The following is a 20,431-nucleotide window of genomic DNA, read 5'->3' as shown; positions in this document are numbered from 1 at the left end:
TAGTTATCAGTGTACCATAGCATAATAAATAGTATCTGTGTTTGTTTACAAGAGAGTTGAAAAGATTATTGTTACAGCCCTCACATTTCTAATGAAGGGCAATATACAAATATTTTAATGAATAATAAAAAATGTGTGTACATTTTACCACAGATTTGTTTTTTAATAGGAGCCCTGGAAGACTCAAAGGATTCGCTACTGGGTTGCTGGCCAACCTTGAACAGTAAGATTATTCAGGATTTAAGTGACTGTTGCTTCAATTGCCTGAAAAGTGCTGTTGAAATTCCAAGGCTATATAGAAGAACTAATAAGGTAATGTGTTTCACATTTTAAAAATAAATACTTGTGTGTACAGTGTAGGCTGTTTTGGCTACTTACTCACAGCTGACAGCCCCAACCTGAAGGAGCACAGTAGCTTTTGTGTATCATTTCTTTCCCAAGACCCTGCAAAGAAGCTAAATAAAAGACCTCAGATTTATAGACTGCATAGAAACCAAAGTGGTGTTGTTGTTGTTATTTGATTTATATCCCACCCTTCCTCCCAGCAGGAGCCCAGGACGGCAAACAAAAGCACCAAAAACATTAAAACATCATAAAAACAAACTTTAAAACACATTAAAACATCTTCAAAAACGTTACTTAAAAAAACTATCAAAACATCTTCTAAGATTAAAAACATTTCAAAAAAGAAAGTTTAAGAACATATTAAAAAGCAATCCCAACACAGATGCAGACTGGGATAGGTCTCTACTTAAAAGGCTTGTTGAAAGAGGAAGGTCTTCAATAGGTGCCAAAAAGATAACAGAGATGGCGCCTGTCTAATATTTAAGGGGAGGGAATTCCACAGTGTAGGTGCTGCCACACTAAAGGTCTGTTTCCTAAGTTGTGCGGAACGGACCTCGTGATAAGATGGTATCTGCAGGAAGCCCTCACCTGCAGAGCTCAGTGATCGACTGGGTATATAAGGGATAAGACAGTCTTTCAGGTATCCTGGTCCCAAGCAGGGCCTTGCACACCAAAACTAGAACCTTGAACTTGGCCCGGTAGCAGAAATAGTAGCAAAAAAGTAGCAGAAATAGTGTGGGTTTGAACCTAGTGAATAGTATAGCAGCAGACCTCTTATAAGCAAAAAGGGCCCCCAGGTTATATCCCTGTGATCTGTCATCCTAGCAATTGTTTTTGATACCAGAAGTGAGCCTGATGGAGGGAGAGGCTACAATGAAGTAAGCAGTGGTTGCAAGGCAGATTTAGCTCCTCTCCCCTACACACTGTTTGTTTTAAAACTCTCCCACTCTGTTTGTCATTAGCGTCAACATGTCCTTTATACAAACTTCAGAGATCTCTACTCTCCCACTGTTTCCAGGCACTTCCACTAATACATGTGTTGCTTTTTGTCATATGTCATATTCATTTAATTCAGACAAACTGCTACTGAACACACTTGAAAGCTGTCAGGACAAGCAGTTTCCCACCACATCCCAACCCTTTCATTGCATGATTATGATGGGAATACAACAAAACATCAAATATGTAGGCTCAAAGAGGAAACTAAATTGAGATTTTGGTGGCATAGATATGTATTCAAAAACAATTTGGTTAATTGCTAAATTTAGTGGTTCCCAAATGTTTCCCCCCATGGATCACTTGAAAATTGCTGATGGTCTTGGTGAACCACTTAGTGATTTTTCTGCCTGTTGTAGCAATTATAACGGGCTGTGCTAGGTCATGTATGTATTTTGATTGCTTCTTTTTTCTTTTATTTATTAAATTTATATCTCGCCCTTCCTCCCAAAGGAGCCCAGGGTGGCGTTCCATAGAATTTGAATAGTAATACAATATAAGAAACGAAAGAAGCAATTAAAAATCAATATGAATATTTAGTGCAGACATGCCATGGGCCACCTAAATGAAGCTTGCAGACCACACTTTGGGAACCTCATTGATTAAATGGTTAGCAGTCTTATTCTTTATTAAGTTACCATCTATTTGTGTTTATATATGTTGTGACAATGCTGATAATGTTGAAAGGAAGAAGATAGGTCGGGGGGGCATGCTGTGCCACACTTCTCTAGAAGCTTAGATAGCCTTGAATCTTGGTCACAAATTTTCTATCTGATAATGTTTTTCTGCTACTACTAAATAATTCCAGGCCTTTGCTGCATGTGAGCAAATAAACTATAACATTTCTGAATTGTCATGTACTGCTTTATGCATGAGCATGTTAAGGGTTGTTTGTTCTGAACAGTAAAATAATGAAATAATATTTACTCTTTTGTTTTCTTGCGGACTCGGATGTCATTAACCAGGAGGTACCAAACAAGGCATTGCCCTATGTTGAGAGTGCTCTTAAACCTTTCTACCAACTGAAGAATGAGTACAAAGATACATTAAAGCCAGTTGTAATTGAGCAGTGGCTTGAAGGAGCCCTTGGTATAAGCACACACAAGTAAGTGAAAATGTGATGCAACTTCACAGGGTTATTTCAGCATTAAAACTGAGCAAATTTTACCTAAGTCACAGAGTTCAGATGATCACATTGTGGCTTGATAAACTGAGATACTGTATGAATTAGCCTTTTGGCCGCACACACAGCCCCTTTGCTCCTCCCTGTTTGGTACGAGGAAACAAATCAGGTGTCTTCATTAATGCTAGTTTCTAGGAATCTATGGTGTGTGAGATTTTTTTTATAATAATCTCATTTTATTGCAGCGATAAGTACCATTTCCTGTCAGTGCAAGGATTACTGCTTTTGCAACAGGACTTTTGCCTCTTCTCCTCTCCCACGCTCCCCCCACATCTGTTCTGCATTTCCCCCAACCCTTTGGAGCAGATTTGGGGGCAGTGTGGGATCCACGTGGCAGGGGAGTAGGGAAGTCCCACTGAGGAAGCAGAAATCCTTGTGCTGACAGGACGCGTTAGTTGGATACTGCCCATTGTTTTGTATGCAAAGACATTTATGAGTAATCGCAAAATAAAGAACAACGACAGGCCATGCACCCACTGGACACACTTGTCTGCCTGGCTTCAGTTAGGTGATCAGGCAGTGGTTTAGCATCTGCAGCATTTTTGTTATCAGGCCGCTTCTGTTGCATCACCCAAACCTGCTGCAGTTGTTTCACTTCCTCCATTCATGAGACCAGTTATCACTTGGGCAACCAAGCCAACTTCTCCCTTATTGACCCTCCATCCTTTCCTCCCTAGTTTTGGGCAGGCACACTTATCCCACCCTGGCCTCCTTCTAGCCTGTATCAAAACTGGTTTCCTCATTGCTGCTGTTACCTTTCCTTTTCCTTGCACCACTAGCCCAACCCACTGCAGTGAGGAGAAGCAGCTGCAGGACTGGTGTCAGCATGTGAGCAGGTGGTGGGGAGCCCACTGCATGACTAATGCCCTGAGCCCACAGAAACCTGGAGCTGTCCCTGCACAAACTGCTAGCATCTCTCACATAGGATTTCTGGTCTCGTCTGCTAAATACCCACTTAAAATAGATGCTTTGGAGAGGGGAGATGTCTGATATCTTATGATATCTAAATATTAATCACTTTGTCCATAAGGGACATACAGTCTAATCTGTTAATTGATCTCTTTATTCAGATACTTTGAAACAATATCAGATATTCTGAATTCTGTAAAGAAAATGGAAGAGAGTTTGAAAAGGCTGAAGCAGGCAAGAAAAACTGTGACTGCAAATAGTGTCTCTCCAAATGGAGGCATGAGCGATGATAACAAAATCCGCCTGCAGCTGGCCCTGGATGTGGAGTATTTTGGGATTCAGGTAACTTGGATGCAAACACGAGAGAGAGAGTTTTTATCTTTTGTGGGATAAATATTTTATTATTTAGGATATATATAAATCTGCCTTCTTCCAAAGCAGCGCACAGTGATGTAAAACGCACATAAACATCAAGCAACAATACACAATAAACAATAAAAAAGAGAAAAGCATTAATAGTTCATGGAAACACTAATTCAAATATTGCTTCTGAGGATAAAAAACATACTACAAAAGTCTGCATAAATAAAAATGCCTTCGGTTGATGTCTGAAAACCAACAGTAAAGGTGACAGGCATACCTCTAGGGGGAGATAATTCCAGAGCCAGAGACCCACAAAGGAGAAGACCGTTCTACATGTTTCCTGCCCCCAAATTTTAGTAAGATCAGCAAGCAGAGCCCCTGCCTGCTGCACGCTGATAGTAAGAAATGAGTTGACTGATGGTGGAGGAGGGCCACCTGTAGATATTTGGGTCCTGAGCCAAGATAATGGAACACAATTTGCACCTTTCAGGCACATTTCATTGACAAATTGCTTATTTGTTACTAATTCTGTAGAAGCTTCTTTGCTACCGTAGTCTCTCTAATTTGGAATTAGTAGGGTTGATTGTGTCAAACAGCAAAGTCATAAAGGCATTCCAGATGCCTATAATTTATGCAATTTAACTCAATATATGTAAAGATGGATATCTTTAATCTTTTTTAATATAATCAGATTCACGCTTGTAGAACATTTTAGGACAGGGATGGGATCTCTGTTGGGGAAAGAGAGGAGGTAATAACCTTTATGTGAACAGTTACTGCTTTCCCAGTGCAATGGTTAATACCTTTTTTGTTGTTGCAAGAATTATTGCACTGCTTTTCAGTTCGGGTGAACAGTCATTAAAACTATTAAAATTAATACAATTTAATAGAGCCAACAGTATCAACAACATCAGCATAGAATAAGTAAAAATCCTTAGTTTTAAAACTCAGACCATATAAAATGTCTGGGCAAATAAAAATGCCTTTACCCGATACCAAAAGGCATCAAACTTGGCACCAGGCAAATCTTCATGGGGAGAGTATTACATAAACAAGACAGTGTGACCATAAGGCCCTATCCTTGGTCACCACCTTCCTTACCTTCTGAAGGCAGGAGGAATATGAAAACAGTCTTTGAGGAGGATCAAAGCGCTCTGACATGTTTATGCAGGAGGAGGCAGTCCTTCATGTATCCTGGTCCTTTTCAGTTGGGCTCAGAAAAGGGTTAAGTTGCCAGTACAGTTGTTTTAAAACTAGCAATATGTGTTCAATAAAACCAGTTTCAGTCAGCAAACTAGCCATCGTGTTTGGTACTAGGTGAAGTTTCTGAGCAGTTTTCAAAGACACCTCCATGTGCAACACATTACAATAGTCCAAACTAAATCTCACCAGGGTGTGGATAACTTGTCTGGGGTCTCCCCTACCCTGGATACTAATGGATGTTCTACCACTGTCCCCCCAAAAATGGTGGTTCTGCTGCTGAACACCACTTCAGTCCGTAATAAAATCATGCTGATCCATGATTTGATCATGGATGAGTGGGCCAATCTGCTGTGTATCACCAAGACCTGGGTGGGGGAGCTAGGCAGCCCAGATCTGACTCAGATCTGCCCACCTGAATACTCAGTATGACATCAGCCCAGACTGGAGGGGCAAGGGGAGGTGTTGCTGTAGTCCGTAGGAGCTCACTCCCTGTCACTGGGAAATCCCTGTCTCTTGAACTGGAGGGCCTGCATCAGGTGTTGGGCCAAAGAGACAGATTAGAGATGCTAATGTTCCAGCTGAGATGTCCAATGCAATATCGAACTCAATGTTGTGGGATCAATTCCACCCTGCTTCTCAACAGCTTACATAACTGAGCTGGCAGGTTGTCTTGGGTGTGGTGTTGGAGGAACCCAGAACGGTGATTTTGGGTAACTTCACATTCATGCTGAGGCCGCCTCAGGTCCAGCTTGGGAGTTCATGGCAACTATGGGCCTATCTCAAATGGTCATCAGTCCAACACACAGAGAGGGCATGCCCTCAATGTAGTCTTTGCTCCATGTGGGTAGGGTGGTCGTCTGGAAATTGGTGGGTTGGATATCATCCCATTGTCATGGTCAGACCACTTCCTGGTGAGGTTTGGTCTTGCAGCAGCAATTCTTCCCTGCACAGTGGGGGACCAGTTAGGATAGTCCAACCGTGGAGACTGATGGAATCAGATAGATTCCTGACCACTCTGGGGGATTTTCCAGTGGATAGAGCAGGTAATCCTGTTGAAGCCCTAGTCTCACTATGGAATGGTGAGACTCGTAGGGCCATTGTCACGATCACTTCTGAGGACCCTCTCCAGTGCCATGGAGCCCACTTTGCTCCCACTTTGAGGAGCTCAGTCGATGAAATGGACCGGGTGAGGGCTAGAGTGTAAGTGCTATAGATCTTGCTCCTGAGCTGACCAAGCATGTGTTCAGGCTCACAACTGGGCCTACCACATGGTAGTAGGGGCGGCAGAGTCATCCTACTTTGCTGTCTCCATTGTGTCCACGAGGAGGTGTCAGGCTGAGTTGTTCCGTGTGGTGCAAAAGTTGGTCACTCCTGACCAGAGAGGCAGATCTCTGGAGCACATGGTGTCCAGTTGTAACTGACTGGCTAAACACTATGAGGACAAAGTCACTCAGTTCCACAGTGATTTAGATGCTGCTATTGTGGTAGTTCCAGCTGAGGTGTCCAATCCAGTGTTGAACACAGTGTTGTGGGATCAATTCCAGTTAAAGCAGCCTAATGATGTGGACAAGATGTTTGCAGTGATGTGCCCAATCACCTGCTCATTAGATCCTTGTCCATCCTGGCTTATTAAAGCTAGCTGAAGTGGGATGACTGAATGGGTCACAGGTATAGTAAATACACCTTTGTGTGATGGTGTGATGCCCACTGACCTTAAAGAGGCAGTGGTATGCCCACTTCTTTAAAAACCCATACAACAGAATGTAGCAACTATAGACCAGTTGCCAACACCCCTTTTTTGGCAAAGGTGGTAGAGAAAGTGGTTGCAGAGCAATTGCAGGTATTCCTGGATAAGAGTGATTATTTATTTGTTTGTTTGTTTGTTTATTGTACTTATATACCGCCCCATAGCCGAAGCTCTCTGGACGGTTTACAGTAACTAAAAAGATTAAAACAAATATACAAATTTAAAAACACATCTTTTAAAAACAATTTAAAACACAATTTAAAACAATTTAAAACACATGCTAAAATGCCTGGGAGAAGAGGAAAGTCTTGACCTGGCGCTGAAAAGATAACAGTGTTGGCGCCAGGCGCACCTCGTCACAAAAATCGTTCCATAATTTGGGAGCCACCACTGAGAAGGCCCTCTCCCTTGTTGCCAGACTCCCAGCTTCCCTCCGAATAGGCATCCGGAGGAGGGCCTTTGATCTTGAACACAGTGTATGGGTTGGTTTGTATAGGGAGAGGCATTCCATCAGGTATTGTGGTCCCAAGCCATGTAAGGCTTTATAGGACAAAACCAGCACCTTGAATCGAGCTCGGAAACATACAGGCAGCCAAAGCAAGCGGGCCAGAATCGGTTTTATATGTTTGGACCGTCTGGTCCATTACCAATGTGGCCACTGCAGTTTGCATAAGCTGCAGTTTCCGAACCGTCTTCAAAGGCAGCCCCACATAGAGTGCATTGCAGTAATCTAATTTGGAGTTACCAGAGCGTGGACAACAGACTCCAGGTTAACCCTGTCCAGATAGGGATGTAGTTGGGCCACCAACCGAAGTTGGTAGAAAGCACTCCGTGCCACTGAGGGTACATGAGCCTCAAGTGACAGAGATGGTTCTAGGAGAAACCCCCAAGCTACAAACCTGCTCCTTCAGGGGGAGTGCAACCCCATCCAGGACAGGTTGGACATCCACCATCCGGTCAGAAGAACCACCCACTAGCAGCATCTCAGTCTTGTCTGGATTGAGCCTCAGTTTATTAGCCCTCATCCAGTCCATTGTCGCAGCCAGGCATTGGTTCAGCACATTGACAGCCTCACCTGAAGAAGATGAAAAGGAGAAATAGAGCTGCGTGTCATCAGCATACTGATGGCAATACTCTCCAAAGCTCTGGATGACCGCACCCAATGGTTTCATGTAGATGTTGAACAGTATGGGGGACAGAACTGACCCCTGCAGAGCCCCATACTGGAGAGTCCAGGGTGCCGAGCAATGCTCCCCAAGCACCACCTTCTGGAGGCAACCCGCCAAGTAGGAGCAGAATCACCACAATGCAGTCCCTCCCACTCCCAACTCAGCCAGTCTCCCCAGAAGGATACCATGGTCGATGGTATCAAAAGCCGCTGAGAGATCAAGGAGAATCAACAGAGTCACACTCCCCCTGTCTCTCTCCCGACAGAGGTCACCATACAGGGCGACCAAGGCTGTTTCCGTGCCAAAACCAGGACTGAAACCTGACTGAAATGGATCCAGATAATCAGTCTCATCCAAGAGTGTCTGGAGCTGGCCCACAACCACTCATAAGAACATAAGAAGAGCCTGCTGGATCAGGCCAGTGGCCCATCTAGTCCAGCATCCTGTTTTCACAGTGGCCAACCAGGTGCCTGGGGGAAGCCCGCAAGCAGGACCCGAGTGCAAGAACACTCTCCCCTCCTGAGGCTTCCAGCAACTGGTTTTCAGAAGCATGCTGCCTCTGACTAGGGTGGCAGAGCACAGCCATCATGGCTAGTTTATTTAAGGACCTTGCCCAGGAATGGAACATTTGCTATTATCTAGTTCCATCACAATTTGGATTCAGACCTGGTTTCGAAACAGAATCAGCCTTGGTCGCCCTGATAGATGACCTTTATTGTGAGAGAGACGGAGGAGTACTTCTGCTTGATTTCTCAGCAGCGTTTGATACCACTGACCATGGTATCCTCCTGGGCTAACTCAATGGGATGGGTTATGGAAGCACTGTATTACAGTGGCTTCACTCTTCTCCAGGGCTGTGTCCAAAGACTAACACTGTGTGAGTGTTCCTTGGCCCCCTGGAACTTTTGCTATAGTGTTCCACAGGGTATTATCCTCTCCCCAGTGCTATTCAACATCTATATGAAGCTGTTGGGAGTGGTCAGTAGGAGTTTTGGAGCAAGGTATCAGCAATATGCTGATGACACGCAGCTCTATTTCTCTATAACATCTGAATTGGGAGAGGCTGTGAATGCTCTGGATCAGTGTCTGAATGCTGTAGTGGACTGGATGAGGGCCAATACATTGCTTGAATCCTGGGAAGATGGAGGCTCTTTTGGTAGGGGTTCCCATGTCCTGGAGATAGGCAGGTTACCTGTTCTGGATGGGGTTGCACACCCTCTGAAGGACCAGTTCTATAGCCTAGGGGTACCCCTGGATTCATCTATGTCTTAGAGGCCCAGGTATCCTCTGTGGATGAGAGTGCCTTTTACCAGCTTTGTCTGGTTCATCAGGTGTGGCTGTTCTTGGACAGGATAGCATTGGTAACTTTGAGGCTGTATTACTGCAATGCGCTCTATGTGGGCTGCCCTTGGCCCTGGTTTGGAAGCTCCTGCTGGTGCAAAATGCTACGGCCAGACTGCTAATGGAAGCACATGGCCGACAACATGTGACACTCCTTTTAAAATATCTGCACTGGCTGCCCATCCACTACCAAGCCAGGTTCAAGGTCCTTCTATTAATTTACAAAGCCTTGAACAACTTAGGTCCAGGATATCTTAGGGATGGCATGAACCCTTATATCCCAGCTCAGTCACTGAGATCATCTGCAGGAGCAGCTCTGGTTGTCCCCCAAGTTGGCGAGGCTCATTTGACATCAACATGAAGTCAAGCCTTCAGTGTCATCGGCGTAGTTCTCTGGAATGCTCTGCCAACAGAGATTCAGCAGGCGCCTTGTGTTTTAACTTTTAAGTACCCACTGAAAAACTTTCTGTTTTGCCAGGTTTATACAGGCAATTAAGAAGATGCTCTTTTCGCAACAGTCTATCTTTGTTTTTATTGTATTTTTAATGTTTTTGTTCTATGGTGGTTGTGGTTTTTTTAACATGTTATAAACCACTTTGATGCTTTTAATGAAATAGTGGTATTTATTTATTTATAAAATATTTGTATACAAGGGGATGCATCTAGTATGCTAAACATAGCTGGTGAAAGGTGCTTCATGTCACAGAAGTCAGTTGGACCTCCAAAGGGCAGGTCAGATCCAAGAGCGCCCCACAGGAATATAGGAGAGGAAGGAGGAACTAAGCAAGGGGGGCATCTCCAAAATAGTAATTTGTAAAGCTGAGATCCATTTGCAAGTATTCAAGTTATATGCTTCATCAGATGCCATCATCAGGTGCCCATGAGCATACTACTTCATTATTCGTAAAAATCATATTGAAACTCCCAAGACTCAGCAAAAGTAACTGTTAAGTCTGATTTATCAGGAATTACTTATTCCATCTGCCTAAATGTAGCTTATCAAATGCACACTAAATAAAAGAAGTGGCTGTCAACACAAGACAGACTCTATACGATTGTCTTATCTTACAGATCTTCCGATCGTACAAAAATTAAGAGCTTTTTGCTTTTGCTTACAAAAATAGTAAATAAACTTTAATATCTTTATAGATGCAGAAGATGGGATTGCGGCTGAACAACATCACAAGCTTTTCAGCCCTTTCAGAACTTGTTCAAGCTGCCAAGGATCAGATATCAGCAGAACAAACATGATTTTCAGCTGTATGAGGAGAGGGCAGGCCTGGCCTACAAAAAGGAGAGGTTTCTTTTTCTTTTCTCTCGCCAAAAACTATGTAGCAATGAAATGCTTCCTAATGCAGTTTCAGCAGCAAGTTAAATGTGTCTCAAGATACAAAAAAAAACCTCACTTCACCAAAAAGGAGAGAACCCTATAGAAGAGCATTTACTTTTATTTTCCATTGTATGTAAAACTGTTGATATGTTTCTAAACAGAACTATGGAAGTCTTTTTTATTTTTATTGTAAATCTTATCATGCGGGAAAACTGATTTAATATTATTAAAAGAAAAAAGAAAAGCATTGTCTTCCTTTGTAGCGTTTTATCACTGGGGACAGTGAAATGTAGTAAATATGTAAGCTCAAGTGGCTTTTTATTACTAATCTGCAGAAAATATTCATGGAGGACAGGGCTATCAATGGCTACTAGCCATGATGGCTGTGCTCTGCCACCCTAGTCAGAGGCAGCATGCTTCTGAAAACCAATTGCCGGAAGCCTCAGGAGGGGAGAGTGTTCTTGCACTCGGGTCCTGCTTGCGGGCTTCCCCCAGGCACCTGGTTGGCCACTGTGAGAACAGGATGCTGGACTAGATGGGCCACTGGCCTGATCCAGCAGGCTCTTCTTATGTTCTTATATTAGAATAGTAATTTATTGGCATCTAAGCATATCTTTTAGAACTGTGGGTTGTATCCAACAGAGCACTATATGAACTTCCGTCAGTGCACAGATTTGTGCTTGCATAGTAGAATGTTCTTCCCCTCTCCTGCCCCTGCATATTTCCTTCCCCTGCATATCCCCTAAGTCTGTTCAAGGGATCCTCCAACCCTCTGGAACAGATTTGGCCAGGAGCAGAAGGGGGAAGTCCCATTGTGCAAATGGAAATCCTTGTACTGCCGTGATCCGTTAGTTGAATACTGCCCTTTGAGTTGCATAGGAAAGATTAAAACAAATGTGAATACTGTTCTTGAATTCTCAAACTAGAAAAAAACATCCTCTTGAACCTCCTCTTCAAAGAAGTCACACTTGTTTTTTTCTGAATGAAAAAGGTTTGCCTAGTAGTTCAATAAAGAAAATGAAGCATCTCTTCAAGTGTTTACTTTTTCCCTTGAGTCTTGGAAGGGCCTTAAATCTAAAGTCTATCTGTCTCTCTCATGAAAAACTCAGGACTACTTTTGGGCTTGGAGTTTTCATTCACATAAGTTATATGAAAACTTACCTAAAATGTGTTTCCCTGTAACACATTTACAGGAAAATTCCACAATCCACTCCATAAGAAGTATACTTTCCTGAGCACATTTGAAGTCTGATGTATATGGATTAGCATATTTGTTTTGCACAACCTGGGGTATTCCTTATTTAAATCCCTGCCCAGTTTCAAATGTAGTCTGACCTGCCTAAGTGTGTTACAAAACTAAGCAAAGATGTATTGCAACATATGAACTTTTTTAATAGGGTGGGATAGAAAATTATTTAAATACTTCAAATACTTGAGTTATAAAGATTTTTAATTCCAAATATGTTCACAAAATGGTAGCATATCCTGAGGCCTGCACAAATCTGCTTATTGCTGATACTAGAGGAATAAATGGAAAATCTGTTTTTTATTTTAGTTTAAAGTGGCCTAATGTGCCTATTTGCCTTGTCATTTTTACTTTAGGTTCCATCATAAAGAAGGAACCAAATTAATGTGGACTTGAACAAACATCTTGCTGTTAAAGAACTATATTTCTTATAGTTATTCATGATACATTACAGTAACATCAAATCTTTGCAATTATGTGCACCTCCTGTTTTGTTTCGGGGGTGGGGATAGCTAATATTTAAATACTACAGATGAGACGAGGTGACTGGTTGAAGGTTTGCTGATAATATTGAAATGGCCTCCATGGGAGCAAAAATCTAAAATTATGCCAAATGTTGGATGTGTTTTCTACTCTTACTTTGTTTGCATTTCATTGGATGCTCATCTACTGTGTTAATAAAAAGAAGCCGATTTCTAGGTTTCACCTAGTGCAGCATTTATGAAGTCCTTTCTGTGATTGTTCAGTGAGATTATAATATCAATGATCCATACAACAGAACTATAAGGAAAGATAATATAATTATCCATAATATTATATATTTCCATTGTTTTGGGTACCCCCTTCATATAGGCCTAATCACTGATCTGGAAATGCATAAATGCATAGTGAAGGTGACCTGGTGTGGATCTGATCAGCGCCTGGATGAAAACACACTGGGAGCCCCATTCAGTGCCAGTCCTACAATATATGCAAAATGAAGTGGCCAATTTGAGGTTATCATTAATAGATGACAAATTGTTAAGCTAATCCATAATCTTCCTGCTAGCAATTCATGCAAAGGTGGTGGGTGAAAATGTAGCTTTCACACAGGTAGCTTTGCAAGAAGTCCCTATATGATTACTATATGCACATGGTTGCAACCATGGGGTCAATCTGCAAGTGAGATTTTAATGAGTATGGGCCAGGTCTTGGTCTCTTTCATTTACCAGAGTTCTTTGAATGATTACTTTGATTGATGCAGCCTTGCAACCAATCCACACTTCTGACCTATTGTGAACCATAATGTACCACTGGCTACAGCTCCCACTGACTAGAACTGTCTGCAGCATGTTAATTTTGTTTTGTTTTGTTCCGAAACAATGCTTGACAGATTCTTAAAGTAGAAGACTAATCCCTTCTGGGATCTTTGAACAACTCATCTGTATCCTGGGGTATTATAGCCCCTGATAAGAAACCTCACTACTGGTACATCTGTGTTTGACATTTGAAAATGATGTCTGCTATTCTTAGGCAATGTGAAAAACACTGTAACAGAGGAGAATCTGTTTTGCTGATTGTTTCAAAGAGCTAGTGCAGGGAGGTACATATTCTGTATATGGAAATGTGCTCTCAAAAGCTCTTGGGGACCACTCCTGGCAGCTCTAGAGCTAATCTACTTTCTGCCTTTGCCATTAGGTAGAGACAAATTTTTAAACTAAGGACCTGGCCTGTACAAAAGTTTCATTTCTTCAGCTGATACTGTATATCTGCCTTTTTCCCGTAGAAGAGTGGGCTGAGACTCCTAGGATCTTTATCCTCACTTAGATATAGCACTGGTGCTAGAGGGTGGCCAGGGTTGGGCCCTGGCTGTGGGCCCCTAAAGGACCCCTCCTTAGGGTGGATAGGTAGCGCTCCCGTTCCACAATCTGTGGCAGCATCGGATCCTGGCTCTGCTGCTGATTGCAGAGGGAGCTCACAGGCACCCCCCACGATGCCTGCCTGCATGCCCCACCTACCTCTCCCATTGTGGTGAATGCTGGCTGCACTGCATGTGCATGCCTACCATCAACCAAGATGGCAGCTGAGGCTTCCTTAAGGGGCTGGTGCCCCTGTTGCCATCTTTGTTGATGGCAGACATGTGTGTGCAGCGTGGCCAGCATTTACCACAGTGGGAGAGGTAGATGGCACACGTGGCTGGGTGCTGTGGGCCGGGGCAGGCTGCTGCCCCAAGGACCCAGTCATGCCTGGCACAAGCCGTGCTTAGATGTTTCTCCTTTCTTGGCAACATCCCCTGCATTATGGTCTAGAATTGTTTTCTCTTTAAATTTCTCAAAGCAATGAGGTGAGAGGTAGTGCTTAGCCTTTGAGTGCTGCCTTTGAGGGCGGAGGGAAGAGCGACCCACTTTTGCTGCTAGACTGTCCTTCATGTTCTTGAACGGACAGATGGGCTTGTGTTCAAGGAGTAGAGCTGGCCAGGCAGGAATCTCCCCCAAATTGTTTTTTTTTAAGTGTTTTTAAAATTGTATATTTGTTTTTAATTTTTTTAATTGTAAACCGCCCAGAGAGCTTTGGCTATGGGGCGGTATACAAATGTAATTAATAATAATAATAATAAGTGGTGAATGGTGTCCTTATCATTTTGGTTATCAAGAGGCAGCATTTGGAACCATGAAGCTGTATCAGCAATGTGTAAGTACATGGTTGTTGACTATCTACTGCTAACCCAGGCCCAGCGCCAGTAGGCAGCCAGGTGAGGCACTGGCCGAAGGCCCAGGAGCTCACAAAGGCCCCTCACGGGCCTTGCTTTCTGCCCCTGGGCTGCCTAGACGATGAGTCCAATCTCCAGTTGACTCAGGGCCCAGGGCCCAATTGGCAGCGTGCAGGCACTAACCGTCACGGAAGACGGAGATCGGGGGAGGAGAAAGTGCTGCTACTGTTGTCGGGCTTGCGAGGGAGCCGGAGCGAGTGATGAGAAGCTAAGGGGGTGGGGGGCCAGAATGGTTTGGAGAGGGGAGCGAGGGGAGGAGCGGCTGGAGTACCAGAAGCTGGAGAAGAACTCGCCACTGGGGACTTGCAGTGAAGGCAGCCGCAGTAGCGGCTGCCAAAACAGAAAGGGGCACAGCGCCGGGAGCCGGCCAGCTCTTCTGCCAGGCTGAGGTGTGTGTGAAGGAAAAAGAGAAAGAGAGAAGTGGAGATGGAAGAATGTGCAGCAGTCCTGGCAGGTCTCCTTTTCCTGTCCCTCAGGCTTTCTGTCCTGTTTGCAGCCCTCCTTCCCATTCATTCTCTTCCTTTCCTCACACTCCAAAGGCGCTCTGACCATCCGCCGTCCGTTTCTTCCCCTCCAGCGTTGCTTGCTACAGCTTCACTCTCACTCTCTAACCAATCCTGAACACAAACTTATCTGAATTTAAGCCCCACTGATTTTACGGGGCTTCCTTCTGAGTATACATGCTTAAGTTTGACGTGTAAAGTGTTAGAACACAACGTCTATCTTATTTCCCATCCCACTTACTCTTTGCTAGCATATTCTGAAAAATAGGGCAGAGATGGGGGAGACTTTGGGGCTGGTGGTTGATGTTTCCCACAGTTACTTTTGCCTGCACTGCAAAGTCCATCAAACATTCAGCTCTATGCTCTATATTTATTTTTTGGCATATTTTCCCCTAACCTTCCCTCTCTGTCGTCATTTTACCCCTTTGATCTCCGTGTTTTCCATCTTCCTCTCCAACTCTCCCACTTTCCCAAATTAGAGAAACCAGGCAGATTATCTGCATTTTATCTTTAAGAGTATTAATAATCTTGGGGGGGGGCAAGGAAATAGAAGCACAGAAAGCTGCCTTATACCCAGTCAGACCTAGCTCAATATTGTCAGCACTGACTTGCAGCAACTCCCCAGGGTTTCAGACTGGGGCATTCTCAGCCTGACCTGGAGATGCCAGGGGCTGACCCTGGGGCTTTTTGCATGCAAAGCAGGTGTCCTTCCCCAAAATGATTTTGGAACAATTGAGTCTTTGGGCTTATCCAAACAGCAGGATAATCCATGGTTTCCATATTCAGTTTGTCATCTGATAGTCCTCACTTTGCCTTTTAGTTCGCTCTTTCCCAGTTAAAAAAACGCTTTTTTGCACCCGCACACACACCGGTAAGACCCCTACATTCTTTTCGCTTTTTCCAAGCTCCGTCTCTAAAACCTCCCCCTATCAACCAATTGGTCAGCAAAAAAATGACATATGCTCCTCTCCCCCTTTGCAACGAAGCACAATATGGCTGTAAAGGAGTTTTCGCCACGGAAGGAAAGGGAGAAGGTGGGGGGTGGTCAATTTCAGCCTGCCTCCGGAAAGCTTTGTCAATTTCATTCTACTCCCTGGGGTTTTTGCTTCAAATCATTTCGCGGCAGGAAGGAAAGGGAGAAGGAGGGGGGGGTGACACGTTTCTTGCTTTTTTGGAGAAATAAGTGCAATTGCCAGCATGTGTATCTCCTTAAATATCCATAAAGGCAGAAAAGCATACATTCGTTTAAGCGTAATATGGCAAATACAAACAAGAAAGGTGTCAGCTCTTCACTGAGACAGCAGTGTCGGTGGGGGTGCAGGCAGGGCTGGAGATTCCTTGGCAATTGCCAGGCCGTAAGTCCTCAGCCGGCAGCTTGGATATAAGTCTGCCAGGCTAGCAAGGAGGAAGCAAGATAAGGGCAGAGGCCGTTCGAAGCTTACGTGCCAAGCCAGAAATCTAGAAGAGACATCAGTGAAGGTCCGGGTCTAATTTGCCGAGAGATCAGTCCAAGTCAAGGTTCAGGGGATAGAAAGACACACAGTGGTCACGCCTGACGTTGTAGTCAGCAACAAGCTGAAGCCAAGGTTTGACTTTTAAGGAGCAGGTTTGTCAGCAGGTGTGAGCCCTCAGCGTTTTGGCCTTAAGTGGACAGGCCTGCCCCTCTTCTGCCTGACCTTCTGTTGTCTACATTCTGCAGGTGAGGGGGGAGTCTCCTGTTCACTGCCTGCGTCTGGCTGAAGGGCTTCAGCTGTGTCTGGGGTGCTCTGCAGCTGAGGGGGAGAAGGAGCTGGGTTCTCAGGAGTTTCCTCCGTTTCTCCTTCTGGGTCTGTTGCTTCTGGGTCTGCTGCTGTTACTCCCGAGTCATCCTCGTCTGATGAGTCCTCTGACGGGGCCATGACAAAAGGGGCTGCTGGTCGGTTTCACGCCTGTCTTTGGAAAGCTTTGTCAATTTCATTCTACTGGCTGGGGTTTTTGTTTCAAATCATTTTGCCGCTGGAAGGAAAGGGGGAAGGAGGGGGGTGACACGTTTCTTGCTTTTTTGGAGAAATAAATGCAATTGCCAGCATGTGTATCTCCTTAAATATCCATAAAGGCAGAAAAGCATATATTCGTTTAAGCGTAATATCGCAAATACAAACAAGAAAGGGGCTGCAGGTCGGTTTAACGCCTGCCTCTGGAAAGCTTTGTCAATTTCATTCTACTCGCTGGGGTTTTTGTTTCAAATCATTTTGCTGCGGGAAGGAAAGGGAGAAGGAGGGGGGGTGACACGTTTCTTGCTCTATGGTTCTCCAGTCTCTGTGGTTCCGGGCGGCGGGGACGCTGTAGCAAACCATTCATATGCAGGGCAGGGAATGCCCATTACTTTCAACGGGTAGAACTGGGGGCAGAAAAGCCCATGCGTCTCAATGGGTAGACCTGGCGTCACAACAGCCAATGCGTTTCAATGAGTAGATCTGGCATTTCAATGGGTAGACCTGGCATCCGGAAAGTCTATGCATTTCAATGGGTAGACGAGGCCACCAGGTCTACCCATGTGAAGCCTGCTTATTTTCTTGTTTGTAATTGCAATATTATGCTTATGTATGCTTTTCTGCCTTTATGGAATGTATGCTTGTCTGCCTTTATGGATATTTAAGGAGATACACACGCTGGCAATTGCACTTATTTCTCCAAAAAAGCAAGAAACGTGTCCCCCCCCCTCCTTCTCCCTTTCCTTCCCACAGCGAAATGATTTGAAGCAAAAACCCCAGGGAGTAGAATGAAATTGACAAAGCTTTCCGGAGGCAGGCATGAAACTGACCAGCAGCCCCTTTCTCGCTTGCTGTGCATTGCAGATCTCACCCAGAGCGGCCGCCCAGTTTGCAGGCTGGCAAAAAATAAAATGCATCTGCGCAGTAGTTGCAGACCCCCCACCCCAACACCCCACCATTGCAATGATTGGTTCAATTTTCCCGGGCTTATTCTCGCAAATGCGCAAAAGTGCAGATACGTGATTGGCTGGAATGAGGAGAAGGGGCAAGGGGAAATGCCCAAGAACCACCCATCAGCTGTAAAGTCTGCGATATTGCATCCTACCTCCTGAAGGCACAGTGGATGATTCCCAATTTTAAACAGCAAATCGCATTTTTGCTGGTATTGCAAGGAGCGGATTTAACCCATGAAAATGCGTAACAGCGCGAGACATCATGTGGACGACCGAAAAATAATGAACACACATAGCGGGCTTGTCACACATTTTGCAGTCGTCTGGATGAGCTCTAAGAGAAGTAAATAATCTGAATTAATGCCATGCCTACTCAGAAGCCCCACTGAGTTCAACGGGATTTACTCCCAGGTAAGGAAGTATAGGATTACTGATTAACCTATAAAAGGTAAAGGTGTCCCCGCACTTGTAGTGCGAGTCGTTTCCGACTCTTAGGGTGACGTCTTGTGACGTTTACTAGGCAGACCATATATATGGGGTGGGATTGCCAGTTCCATCCCCGGCCTTTCTTTACCCCCCAGCATATGCCGGGTACTCATTTTACCAACCACGGATGGATGGAAGGCTGAGTGGACCTCGACCCCTTTTACCGGAGATTCGACTTCCTGCTTCCTTTGGAATCGAACTCCGGCTGTGAGCAGAACTTCGGCTGTGTTACCGCTGCTTACCACTCTGCGCCTCAAATTATATTGTTCACAAAAAAGTAAAAAAGGCAACCAGTGATAATCAAAAGCTTGTATTGTTTTATTTTGACAGCAGGGGGCTTCTATATTGGTCAATATTTGTTTTAGTTAAAAGGGCTGGGGCCAAGAGGGAGGAGGCATGTGATTTGAGGAGGAAAGGAAAAGGGCGCCCACTGGTTGCCTATGCCCAAGGGCCGTCAGACACCTGGAACTGGCCCTGTGCTGACCTGCGCCATTGTGGGGTGCTGATTATCAGGAGGCCTGTCAACAGCCGTATGTCAGGCATTATGTGGGAGACTCAAAAGAAGCCATTACCTGGCAATCCTAGGTCAGGTGCTCCCTGTTCTCCTTGAAGAAGTAACACTTTAAGAGATTTTTATTTTTAAAAACAGTGAATAAAAGAATGTTGCATGATAGAGGCTCCATCACTAGGGTGACCTCAGACAGGATCTGTTCCTTTGAGCTATTGCTCAAATGGGGTCATTGAGGGTTTGAGTGTGTTGACAGTAAGATTTCCATATCTTTTTGATCTGGTCTGAGGCCCTTGGATAAAAGCAGGAGGATGAATCTAAGAGGGTTTGGTGGCTTCTTCTCAACTTCTGCTCTAAAGCCTGGCTTGCAGCATGTTTTCTTGGCATTCCTTGCAACCATACTCCTAAGCAATAGTATAGTGGCAAATGTAGAAGTGCAGGATCCCTTCATGATAGTTATGCCACACCCTCTCACAGCCATGCCTCCTTTTCCACTTTCTCTTCATATCCCTTGCTCTCATCTTGCAAGTCCACACTCCACTACAACAGACGTCCCCTAGGAGCCAATCAACATAAAAGGGGAGGCTGTGTGTTGGCTACTGAGAAGACTCTTTTCAGTGGCTTACTCACCTCCTTTCACTCTAATTGGCTCCAATCAGCACGAAAGGACTTATAAGTGGATAACTTGGTCTCCTTTCATGCCAATTGGCCTATACATAGGGATCTGGCTGGGACCCTACTCCCCAAAACGTAATGGGTCTACGACCCCATGTAACCCTGGACAACTACACCCCTGCTCCTAAGAGAATTCAGGGCGGAGGTATTTAGCATAAGTAATGGAGGACAAGAGACAACAGAACACCCACTGAATCTCTTAGGGGGAACTTTCCTTCTCTTGCCTGGTGTCACTCCTGCTGTCAGATCTCTTCCTCCTACAGTAGAGGCGGATATGGGTTTTGGTAAATGGGTCACTATGGCTATCTTTTTCTAATTTGAACTTTCCTGGACTGTGGACTTGTCAGCCTGTCTGGCTCGGTGTTCTCTGCAGTTGGAAGTCCTGTAGCAACCTGCTTTCCAATATGTTTTTCATAGTTGGCATCTTTATTCTTTGATTCCCCCTGCCAAAAAAAAAAACCCACACAAATTTTTGGCCCTCTATCATCGAGGCAACTGTTTTCACAAACATTTATTAGAGGTTGTTGGGCTTCCATGGGCAGAAGGACCAATGTCCATGGCCCCGGTCCTCCTCTTCCAGCACCCAAAGAGCCACAGCCACAGGACTGTTTGGCTTTATTAGTGACAGGGAGTTACATCACACCCACACTTTTCCCAGTGTATACCTCCACAGTTCCTAGGTGGGCCTAGGCTGAGGCTTCAGGCAGAAGAGAAATTAATGGTAACTCTGTGTGTGCTTCGTTACATTTTTA

The 20,431-nt window shown here is 44.6% G+C and overlaps 1 protein-coding gene across 1 annotated transcript in view; it reads left to right on the top strand.

The window, feature by feature from the left end:
* Nucleotides 1-12,519, top strand: part of COG2 (component of oligomeric golgi complex 2) — a 58,584-nt gene extending 46,065 nt beyond the window's left edge. Inside the window, exons 15-18 of the mRNA XM_061624473.1 lie at nt 170-312; nt 2,307-2,446; nt 3,595-3,775; nt 10,406-12,519. Of these exons, the coding sequence (XP_061480457.1) occupies nt 170-312; nt 2,307-2,446; nt 3,595-3,775; nt 10,406-10,507 (566 nt within the window). The 3' untranslated portion in view covers nt 10,508-12,519. The remainder of the gene's footprint in view (nt 1-169; nt 313-2,306; nt 2,447-3,594; nt 3,776-10,405) is intronic.
* The last annotated feature ends 7,912 nt before the right edge of the window (nt 12,520-20,431 follow it).

This window comes from Rhineura floridana, chromosome 4 (genome assembly GCF_030035675.1).
Source record: "Rhineura floridana isolate rRhiFlo1 chromosome 4, rRhiFlo1.hap2, whole genome shotgun sequence".
Lineage (NCBI taxonomy): Eukaryota > Metazoa > Chordata > Lepidosauria > Squamata > Rhineuridae > Rhineura > Rhineura floridana.
The sequence above is the reverse complement of the archived record's forward strand: the minus strand, read 5'-3'. Positions and strand labels throughout refer to the sequence as shown.